General features: G+C 36.4%; 1 protein-coding gene across 2 annotated transcripts in view; it reads right to left on the bottom strand.

Annotated features, from left to right (window-relative positions):
• parp8 (poly (ADP-ribose) polymerase family, member 8) overlaps window positions 1–12,387 on the bottom strand; it is a 199,795-nt gene that overhangs the window by 51,679 nt on the left and 135,729 nt on the right. For both annotated transcript variants that reach the window (XM_039758496.1, XM_039758497.1), the window contains 4 exons: window positions 7,371–7,499; window positions 6,568–7,129; window positions 5,045–5,098; window positions 2,828–2,923 (listed from right to left, as the gene is read on the bottom strand). In XM_039758496.1, coding sequence (XP_039614430.1) covers window positions 2,828–2,923; window positions 5,045–5,098; window positions 6,568–7,129; window positions 7,371–7,499 — 841 coding nt within the window. The remainder of the gene's footprint in view (window positions 1–2,827; window positions 2,924–5,044; window positions 5,099–6,567; window positions 7,130–7,370; window positions 7,500–12,387) is intronic.

Here is a 12,387-nt window from a genome sequence, read left to right as displayed (position 1 = left end):
GATGAAAGAAAGGGCCCACAAAACAGGAGAACATCAAGTACAAGTTCTGCCTAGGCAAGAGTTTGCTTTTTTTTTTTGGTTTCTTTTGGCAGAGCTAAACAAGTCAATGAGCAAGTGGTTTTTTTTTTGTTTATAGATCACAATGAACCACAGCATAAACCGAGGCCTGCATTTTTTATTGTTGTTAACACATTTTGGGTATATATTTCAAGGATGGATAATAAAAAATAAACAGTACTGTGAGTTTTTGTTTCTTTTAGAATTGTTCTGATGCATATTTTTTTTCCAATTCAGTACAAATGGTAGTGGTTACAGCAACAAAGTGTATTGGTTGTGTAAACTGTACTGTATATGAATATTGTTAAGACCATATTTCACACAATCTGTAATTCACTCATGAGAATGAAGTTGAAGTGAAGTTTGTAGTTGTACTTGATGATTATACCCTAAAACCAAACAAACTACAGTGAATATTCAATACATTGGTAAATTTCATTTTCTTATATTTCAAATTTAGAATACAGTGGGAATATATAGACCTGTTTGAGGTTTCATTAGATCACAATTAAAATTACAATTGGACACAACCTAGACTTTGACATTAAGAACCTGCAAAGCTCAAAATGAAAAGCATTCAATTAAATTTTTCATAACCACATTATATGGGGAGACAGACCATTTCATTGCTTATCCTTCTACAGAGCCACATTGCTTCAATTTTGATTTTTAAAATTAATGTATCCAAAATGAAGTTGGACCCTGCATTAAAGAAGGGAATGTCTAGATAAGGGGAGTGAGTGCACATTCCATTAGACAGCAATGCTAACCATAATCTCAGTGTACTGCAGTGCAGCCTGGTGGCTTAGACAATGGACCATAAATCACATTGTCTCAGTACAGATATCATACAAAGTAAATAACAAAGTCTACCCACCATACAATTTCCAAAAATATTTTTCCTAACCACACTCAGCCTTTACTGTTATTTGTGCAGTTCTAATTGATGAGTATGTTCTTCTCAATTCCTCATCTCATAAAGAGTGAGAGAGAGGTTGGGAGCATGCACTGATACAGCGCGGTGCACATGACGACCCACCTTAGGATCCCAGATTAGGACCCAAGTGCAGTTGTGCAGTAAGTGACACGTCAGAACCACACTAGCTTGAATGGAATAGAACAGAACAGTGAAAGGTTCTTTTTTTTTCTGGGGCTTCAATGTCAATTCTGCCACTAACCCCCAGGTTTTCCCTACAAGTTGGAGGACCTGCTTGCCAGGCTGGATGCAGGCTAACATAATACCCAGGACAGACCAACTACAGGTTAAGGCCCTTGCTCAAGGGCCCAACAGAGTAAAGTCATTTCTAGCATTTAACGGGACTTGAACCGGCAACCTTCTGATTGCTAGCACAGACCCCTAGCCTTCCCTTCATCCCAAATAAATCTTTCGCTTTTTACTAAATATTTCTCATCTCATAAAAAACATCTTGCATTCCTTTACTGCTTAAAACACTAATATACCACAAGTACAAAAGGTAGTTTTTTGTGCCTATTAATTATTATTCTGGGATACAGGAAGCTAGACTTCATCTCTACACCATCAGGGAAAGGGAAGAATCAACCAAGTACATGCAGGTGGCTATTAAGCTAAAACAGTCAAATGATGCAAACCAAAAAGGCTTCTATTTCAAGCAAATCTCATTTTGCTTGACTTTTCACTACATTCATAATGGCTAACACAGTACAACACCCTAGTACTACAAGCAAATCTAATTAACTTGAGGTATAAAATGAAAATTCTTCTTTGAAGTCCCTTTCTTATAATGTATTTAATTTAAGGGTCCAGTGTTATCCAGCACACTTTACATTATTAAGCACCAATTATTTTTATTTTTCATGTGTAAAAAATCAAATATACTTTAAATACAATCCTTACATTTTGCTGCTGTAAACTAACTAGGTGGTGCACTGTACCCTTGTTTTGTGTCTGAAATTTTCTTTAAAATGCTGTTTCAGACTTGACTGTGATGCAACTTTTTATCTTCATTTCTACATTTTGTTGTCAGAAAGTGCTTGTTATCACAAACCTTTACAGTGTTAATGTCAGCAAAGCTGAATACAAATTCCAGCTACTATTTGTTTTTTTTTTCCCCTTCTAAAACTAATATCCAAAGGTCCATCATTAGCTAAAGCATACATGAATGAAAAATTAGATCAGCAGTTGTCCTGTTTTTATACATGCTGATTCATAAAATTAGCATGTTATGCTGTTTTCTATACAAAAGACAAAGTATGCCTGGTTTTGTTTATAGTGATTAGTCTGGAAAATGTACAAATATTTCTGGAGAGTAGTACAATAAATGAGATTTAGAAATTGACTTTTTTAAACAATTCAGGTATGAACAGTATAAAGAAATCATGAAACTATAAACAGTTCAAGCAAACTACTGAGTAAACAGATTTTGCAGTGTCTGGGCTGGGTTAGCATTGCTCCCTCACAACCTGGGCTCATTTTCAACCTTACATCTGAATTTTCTACAAGGGTTTTCTCTAGGTACTCTAGATTCTGCTTATTTATATAAAGACACAATAAGTCATTTGGTAATCCTGAATCAGGTGTGGGTACGGAGTGGTGTATGTGCTTATTTTGAGAATGAATGTGCCCTGCAAGGACAAGTTTCCATCTCCAGCTAGATCCTGCCTTAAACCCAGTTTTGCTAGGATTGCATCTGTCTGAAACAGTAAATGAGGGTAAAAAAATAAATGGATGGGTTTTAGTCACTGCCTAAAAGTGAAATAGAATTTCTAGACTGCAAACATATCAACTTACTCTTAGCATTGGTCCATTCTGGAACACATGGGGCTCATCACAAACGACGCAGTACTCATTAAGAATAGGGATTCTCTGCTCTGCATACTGAACAGTCTAAAAGAAAAATATTGGACAGTTAAGTTGGTATGGAAAAGAACAGAATACAAAACATATAGAATTAACCCACAGTCTTCCCTATTTAATCGAGCATCTGGAAAATAAAAATGAAATACTGTATACATGACTGCCAGGCAGAAATACCTTCCATGGTACTAACCCAAGAGAAAGAGTTGGACCTTTCCTGTATGGTTAGGGTCAGGTGGACTAAAGGCTTGTTTTTTTTTTTTTTTCCTGTTACTCTTCTTGTTTAACATTCCTTTGTTTTTGTGTTGACCCATGGCTTGACAATGCCTTTTTTTCTCAAATAACAACTAGTCCAGCCCTTATCGATCCAAAAGCATCACAGATTTCAGGCAAATGTGGAATGATGTTCTAGATAGACACATTGTTGAGCAGGTTTAAAGAGGACTATGGAATCATGCATGCTGCAGCTGCTTGTCTCCAAAGATCCAACACTGCTGGCCCAAAACAGTTGCTGAAATTCAGATGCCAACTAAATGTAATATCTATCCAGGGCACAGAAGTCACTGTGTTTAAAAAGGCAAATAAACCTTAAAAGTGGAACAAGACAGACAATGTTCCCTTCTCTTTTTTGGAAGTGCTTGACAGCCACGTAGTACATATTTGACTTAATGTTAATGCTCACACTTTGAAGTATATCATGCATTGTTAATGTGATTTAACACTTTAAAAAGTCTCTGCAATCCTCAATATCAATGTTGTTTGAACAATTTGTCAAAACTATAATTTGAAGAGGAACTTGCCAATTCTAGGTAGTGTTGAGATTTTCACTATATTCAATTCTAAGCCATAGAAGGCCAAATGAGTGAGAGAGACAGCTATTCTGGTCTTGCATTATAATCCATGACCACTAGATTGAAAATTCTTGGAGAGGTGCCCTTATGTTGGCAGCACAGTCAATTAGTGCAGAAGCCATCCACTTTAAAACAGAATCATCTAAAAATCATCTCCTGTCTATATGAGATTATCTGGATCTGCCACAAAGATATTTCGGTTGACTTTAGTAACCCTCTACTTCTAAACATATGCCATATTAGGAGCCAACATTTGTTCTGCTGATTCCAGTTACATTTTCTTATTTGTTATGTTTATGTAACACAGTAAAACAATTGTTGATCCAATCTGAGTTTGTATGTTGAAGATATTCTAGTACTGAACAAACACTTTATCATAAAACCATTTAACCATAAAATCTGTACATTAGGCAATTGCATAAGCTGAATATACTTATAGGAGATGATTGCACATTTGTGAAAGATTCTGGCCAATGTCCCCTTGTTCAATGCCACACCAGTTTTTATTGATTTGTGGTATGCTTTACCTAGGGGCCAATATAAGTTTTCTGTGAATATAACCTGATCCAAAATAAATAAATAAAAGATGATGCAGCTGTAACTTTGTGTCAATTAAATAAAAAAAGTGATGCATCCCTCATCTATTATTAAGAACATCACTAACATACACAAGAGTTATTAGCTGAAGGAGTTGTAATTTTTTTTCCCCTTTTGTTTGTTTACATCAGCACTGAGACAGAAAAATTGAGGAAAACATTGCTGTATATATTGTTTTGGTTTCTGTAACTCTTTTACTAAAACACATTATTTTTCAGATGGTTTATAGTATTATAGTGGCAAAAGCTTATTATATATTATTTCTACTATATATTATTATAGTAGCAAAAAGTATTATAGTTAAAAAAAAAAGTGCAGCTGAAATTGTCTGGTTTCCAAAAATTCTGCAGCTTCTGCTTTCTCATGGTGTTCAGGCAATGAGTGTGACTCATAGACACGTATGTGTGCAAACTAATTTCACAGTTCAAGTGTATTTGTTTTAAAAGTTTTAGTAAAAATTCAATGCAAAACAATTTACACAAAAATAAAGAAAAAAAATTGATAATACAAAAGAAAAGATCTTTCTGTTCAAGGTTTCTATATTTTATTATGTTTCTTTGAGTTTTTCTTTTAAGTTCTCTATATAAAATACATTATTCCATTCATACCTCAAGCATGAAGACATGAAACTTAAACATATGTTTAAATACTGATAGATATAAACTGTATCATCAATAATTTACAAATGCTTATTAACAATTACCTGAACAAGAAAACCATGCTCACTTGCTGGAACTGACTTGGAAGTGTCATTTTGCTGCCCAAAGAATAAAAAGTATATTATCATTATTATTAACAGTTAATTAAATCATATATTTTACATTACATAGTACATTAGTTATTAAAAATCTAGAGTAAGCTTTAAACAATGCTTCAACACAGGAGTGTAACTTAATGCCACTTTTTTTTTTTTTTTTTATAACTTTAAATGATATTAAAACCTACAACTAAATTCAAGTCTCCAGAAGGTTTTCCTGGTTGTTGCCGTTCATGATAAAATGGCTTCCAGTCAGGCATTATTTTGGCCAGCTTCAACCAAATCATTGTTAAATCTTAGCTCCTGCCAGAAGATCCAGATATTACCTTAACATAAAGATGTTTCATGCCTTTAGTACAGAAGCTTTCAACCCCACTCTGGCCATTCTATCCAGTGCCCTAACTAGAAGCCAAACTCTGCTGTTCCCCAATTTTGCCCTGTAATCAGATGTAATCAATTAAATGCAAGCACTGGATACTCTGCAGCTTACTTTCCGATTTCTGTATTTCAGTACACTTATTCTGTTTATGTTCATTCAAGGAGCTCTGTTATTTTTGATTAACAGCAAATGTGAATTTAAATTTCCAACCAAATGCAAAGAGTATGGCAACTAGTAGTACCAATAGTAGTAGAATTAGTAGTATCATCACATGCAGATTTTCACTACAGTTTTTACTTACATGCTTAAGCATATTTGTTAATATTCAGTGTACAGAATCATCTTCCATAAATATCTTTTTGCTCAGGTAAATTCTATATGTATAAATTTACATTAGAGTTAAAAAACGACTTTATCCTGGATAAATGAAAATGTATATAGACAGTTTGTAAGGTTAACTATTGCAGTTCTTCTCTATACACATAAACTACATTAGTTTAAATTATCTGCAAAAATGCAAGTTACCTGTCTTGTCAGAAGCCATATGTTCAATTTTGCATAAAGGTTACTGTTCTTCTCAGCAACAATGTATGTGATATATGTGAAAGTAAATCTTTTCCACTACAAAAATTTACTGGCTAAATTTGTAAAACCTACTTAATTCCCAGCACAGAAGCTTATTTTTATTACATATTGTTCCACACTTGGCTGGTCAGTACCAACAATAAAATTCTGAACTGATATTTTATTTATTTATTTATTTATTTAAATAAGCAGGATCCATACTTGAATGAATAATCAGTTATAATTAATTTGTGTAATACCGTGCATACATTTTCTTTAGAGGGACATAGGTTTATAGAGACGTTATTGTTGTATGTAGATTGACATTCTTACTTCTGTCAACAAATATTTTCTCCTTACTTTCTTTTTCACTCCAAAAAAAATATCAGATTTGCAACTTATTCTTTTTATATGCATTGTCTTGCATTATAGTAAAATAAAATAAGACAATCTTACTGACTTTATTTTATATTATCTATTAAGAGAGATCTTAAAACTAGTTAAAAATAACTTTAAAGATACTTACAACAGGCTGGTAGGATATAGAAGGTGTAAGGATGCCAATAAGCCCTGAGGTAAGAGAGAGTCGCCTGCCCTCAGAATCATGCTCCTTGAAGGGCTCAGCTTTCCCCACTTTGGTATTGCTCGAGTAGGACCGACTTAACAATTTATGATGCTTCAAGCCATCAAGCTCCTCTGTGCGTATAGTGCTAGAACAAGACCTGCTCAAAAGCTTGTGGGGCTTCAGGGTGCTATTGTTATTGTGCTCGCATCTAGGGTCACCAGAACATGACCTGGATAACAGTTTATGGGGCTTTAAAGAGGCACAATCATCCTGCTTTACAGAAGCAGAACAGGTCCGGTTCAAGAGTTTATGGGGTTTCAAAGCCAATGTCTGTTCAGCCCTTGGGTCACTGGATAAAGAACGTCCAAGTGGTTTATGAGACTTGTTCATGCACCCATCCTCTGTCTTGACTGCACTAGAACAAGTTCTCCGTAAGAGTTTGTGGGATTTTGTCATTCCATCTTGGTCAGGTTTAAGTTTTGTTTTGCTCTTTCCACTGCCAGGTGGGGGATAACTAGGAGATCTGGATCATAAAAAAATATGATGTTGTAAAAATATTTATATTGCACCACAAATTAAATTAATATAATACATCACAACATATATTTTAAGATAATAAAAGTTTTTTGTTTTTTTTGAGGGACAGTAGTGGGATACTGGATACTTAACATAGTCAAATGTACACTTCCTTACTCAAAAAATACTGCTTAATTCTGTATTCATACCAGCTTTGCTAAAAGTTAGACAAAACCAGGTGTAATTACCTGCGCAATGTAGAAAAGATATGCAGGGGGGATTTGACCTTCTTCTCCGGAAGTTTTTTGCTATATGGGCAGACTAATTTTTCTTTACTCTGATTTTTCCATTGCTGAGTAACAAATGTTTGCATTATCCTTAAAAAAAAAAAAGAAAAAAAATTAAATGCCATTTTGAAAATATCTACAGTTGAAGAAGTCAGAATTTGAAGGCACACAGACAAAACTGGTGCATTTGATATACTATTCAGACACAAAAGAGACAACATATTTCACCACACCCTAATATCCCCATCAAAATTAAGCATCTGAAACTCAGGGATATTTTTTAACACACTCCATTGCAATGGTGTCATCTTGCTTTGCACTGACAGCACTAGAACTCAGGTCATTAGATGCTATACTGTATCCTTGACAATGTTACATGAGATGTGAGTTGTGATATTCCTTTTCCAGTAAAACTGTTGTATACATTATTGTTCATCACTGACTGTAGCCCACATTTTTCTCTTTACTGCGAGTGGCAGGGGCCCTTTTCATCAGTCTGAATGACTGACTGCCATTGAGCAGTTTGTTTCTTGTGTGAAGGACATTCTTTTATCCTAGTGATAAGGCCAACAATTGAAATATCAGCAAAGCTGCTCTGTATATGCTGATACATCTGGCACCTGCTATGTTGCAATGATAAAAGTCACTTAAATCTTCAAAAGGTACTGCGCAGAACAGACAGACTGGTATGAAAACTGCACCACTGCAGACCAGAAAACCCTGCAATGGACAGTTAAAACAGCCGAGTTCATCACATGTGCCATGTTCAAATCCACTCAAGAAATTCATAACAAAACATGTCTCAACAAAGCTGGACACCAAAGTAACAGATTGTATTGCTCTTGTCTGCCTAGCAAGTGATACCATGGCAGTTCATGCCTGAAGCAAAAGACTCGTAAACAATGTTTACCGGCAGTTCATTAAATAAAATACTGTCATCTGTTTGACCTTTGACCAAGATTTACATTGTATTTACATGTATTTGCTTAAAAGAGGCTTCTGTCTAAAGCAACTTACAAAGGAGATCAACAGAAAACATGTAACATCAGTCTAGGGACTGCTTAAGCATTTATACAATTCAAGTTTCCAGTGCCAAGTAATATTACTTACTATTCTGTATCTCAAAACAAATAATAGCCAGACAATACAAGTAACTTATACATTATACAGTTATCTCTCACATTTATTTTCTTTCTAAATGTAATACTCTTGGATATTTATTTACATATATTTGTTTATTGACACTGTTTTGAATTTACATATGCCACAGCAGACACAGATTATGATGTACTGTGTGCTGTTTTGTTGAAGCATTTCATATTTCTGCAATACTTATTTTTAAACAAAATGATTAGATAAAGTGAACCAGGGTAAACATAATACCATTTCAATATATTTACTTAATAAATATAAATAATAAAGTTATCTAGCACCTGAATTGCTCACATGATAAAGTAACTGCCACCTTAGTTACTCACTCAAACCGCTGACCAAAGTTAACTGATAATTAGACACATCTGACTGAACACAGCCAGACCTGAATGCAGCAAGCCCTGTTGAATTTAAACCCTACCATATACTGACCCTTACCATAATATTGTAGTAATCACAACAAGGTTTCAAAAGAACACTATGTCTCAATCAACGAAAATTCCAGAAGAGATGAATTAAAAGTTTGTTGAAACTTCTAGGTGAAGAAAGAGTTACAAACCTATTTCTCTGGCCCTGGAACTCCACCGCACCATATTGAAAAGTCATTATGTACAAAAAGAGAACATTTCAAATAATGGTGAATTTTCCCAGAAACGTCTAGACAGCAAAATTACCCTGAGAGCACAGCAATGTCTCACTCAGTAAGTCATAGATGATCCAATAAGAGTGTCAAAGGAACTGTGGGCCTCTCTAGCCTCAGGTGAGTTCAGAGTTTATTACTCCACAATAAGAAAAAGACTAAATAAAAACAGAATTTATGGGAGAGTGACAAACAGAAAACTCTGATATCCAAGTGTAATACAACTGTTTGTCATGAATTTGCAAACAAATGCCTGGATGATCATGAAGCCTTTAGAATAATGTTTTATGGACAAATAAGTAAAACTTTTTGAATGACACAGGTCACACTATGTATGGTGCAAAGAAAGCTAAAACCGCTTTCAACAGTAAGAATATCACAGCTATAATAAAACAAGAGGTAGTGTGATGGTACGGAACACTTGCCTTACTGAAGGAGCAATGAATTCTGTACCTTACCAGAATATACAGTCATCTGTCCATTACCATAAGAACAATAACCCAAAATACAAAAGCATGCATAAAACCTGACAGCTCAGAAGAAACAAAATTTAAGTTCTGAAGGGCCCTAATCAAAGTCCCAACTCAAACCTAATAAATATGCTGTAGTAGGATATGAAACATGCAAACCTACCAATGTATCTGAACAAAAGCAGTTCTAAGGAGACTGGACTAACATTTCTCAACAGGGACGTGACTGATATAAACTTATTGGAAGCATTTTGTTTAGATTATTACTGCTAGAAGTGTTGCAACCAAGTATTGAAACTATCCATCCATCCATTATCCAACCCGCTATATCCTAACTACAGGGTCACAGGGGTCTACTGGAGCCAATCCCAGCCAACACAGGGCGCAATGCAGGAAACAAATCCTGGGAAGGGCGCCAGCCCACCGCAGGGCACACACACACACACACCAAGCACACACTAGGGACAATTTAGGATTGCCAATGCACCTAACCTGCAACGTCTTTGGGCTGTGGGAGGAAACCACAGTACCCAGAGGAAACCCACGCAGACAAGGGGAGAATATGCAAACTCCACGCAGGGAGGACGCAGTATTGAAACTATGAGAGGACAAATATTTTTTCACATTGGTAATAAGGGTATGGGATAACTTTGTTCCCTGAGTAAAGAAAGTAATAATTTAAAAACTGTATTGTGTACTCACTTAGTTTCCTTTTCTCCAATATTACATGGTTGTCTAAAAGTCTGAGTCTATTCATTGTATAAATTTTGCAGAAACAGGGGATATTAGGAAGGGGGCAAATACTTTTCACAGCACTGTATGCTGATGTCTCACTTAAAAGGAACAAAAGGATTGGAGGGAAATTAATCAGGATGGATTCAAGTCTACAGTCAATAAACCAGCATTTCTTACCTTCAAGGACTGAAATTGCATTAGGACAGCATGCAAAGTACTGTGTGGGTTCCCTTTTACTGTTTACGAGGTGTAATGCTCATTTTAGTTCTTATCCAAACTACAAGAATATGAGTACTGTGACTGTTTAGTTCTTTGACAGTACTTCATCTTGTCCAAAAAATTGGGGAAGGGGCCATGTAGCAAAAAGCATTAGTTGGTACATTATAAGTAAAGAAGACCCTACTGGCATATCAGCTTCAGGACAGAGTAATGATCACCACTATAAAATGCTGTATACCTTTCCTCAACATGCCCTGTCCAGCCTTAAAAGTACTGATTACTCTGAGCCAAGCAAGTAGTGCCACATCTTAGAGTTAAGGCTTCCAAGCAGTTGCCAATTATGAGATATTTACAAAGACAAACGTTGGCACAGAATACTGTAATTAGCTAGACATTTCCTTAAAGTAAGTGAATGGGGAAAAAAACTGTTCTGAAAAACCTATAGCTGAGAAATTAGAAAAAGGGCAGAACATACAGTACATACTGAATTATTCATTAAGAACATACACCACAGAAGGAGAAAGCAAGCCCACACCACATCAGAAAATTCAATGAAATATGGCAATGGCCCACCTGTAAGTTGTTTGAGAGCTAAGCATTACAATGAATGAAAAGTTTATTCCAAGCCAATAAAAACACAACACTCAATAATATTTAAAAAATGAATTGTTGGTTTTTAGGAAAACTAGGAGGAAAAAATATTTTCTTAATTAAACTGTTAGCTCATGCGTTTTATCAGGCTAACTGAAATAACAATTTATCCATCCATCCTCTTCCGCTTAAATTAGATCGGGTTGCGGGGGCAGCAGTTTGAGCAGAGATGCCCAGACTTCCTTCTCCCCGGCCACTTCTTCTAGCACTTCCGGGGGAATCCCGAGGTGTTCCCAGGCCAGCCGGGAGACATAGTCCCTCCAGCGTGTCCTGGGTCTTCCCCAGGGCCGTCTCCCGGTTAGACATGCCCGGAACACCTCACCAGGCAGGCGTCCAGGAGGCATTCTGATCAGATGCCCAAGCCACCTCATCTGACTCCTCTCGATGTGTAGGAGCAGCGGCTCTGCTTTGAGCCCCTCCCGGATGACTGAGCTTCTCACCCTATCTTTAAGGGAAAGCCGAAATAACGATTTATATAACTGTTAAATAGAATAATGTACCATAGCAGTGAAAGAACATAACCCAGCCACAGGGGATCCACAAACCAGTGTGTTTCTTCATGCTGGTCCCAAGCCCAGATAAATGGGGAGGGTTACGTCAGAAAGGGCATCTGGTGCAAAATTTTGCCAAATCAATATGCAGACAATACAAATTTCCATACCGGATCAGTCAAGCCCCAGGTAAACAATGAAAGCCACCGGTACGGTTAGCCAACAGGGTGCTTGCAGAAATTGGGCTACAGTTGGCCGAAGAAGAAGGAGAAGAAGAGGGGGGAGACGTGTCCGGAGGCAGGAGGGGAGGCAGGAGGAGAGGAGGAAAGTAAAGAGAGTGGAACTGAGGGTAGGAACTTTGAATGTTGGCAGTATGACTGGTAAGGGGAGAGAGTTAGCAGATATGATGGAGAGGAGGAAGGTTGATATATTGTGCATGCAAGAGACTAAATGGAAGGGGAGTAAGGCCAGGTGGATCAGAGGTGGATTCAAATTGTTCTATCATGGTGTGGATGGGAGGAAAAATGGGGTAGGAGTTATTCTGAAGGAACAGTATGTCAAGAGTGTTTTGAAGGTTAAAAGAGTGTCAGACAGAGTAATGATTATGAAGCTGGAAACAC

Source organism: Polypterus senegalus, chromosome 7 (assembly GCF_016835505.1).
Source record: "Polypterus senegalus isolate Bchr_013 chromosome 7, ASM1683550v1, whole genome shotgun sequence".
NCBI lineage: Eukaryota > Metazoa > Chordata > Cladistia > Polypteriformes > Polypteridae > Polypterus > Polypterus senegalus.
This window is presented reverse-complemented; position numbering and strand designations above follow the sequence as displayed.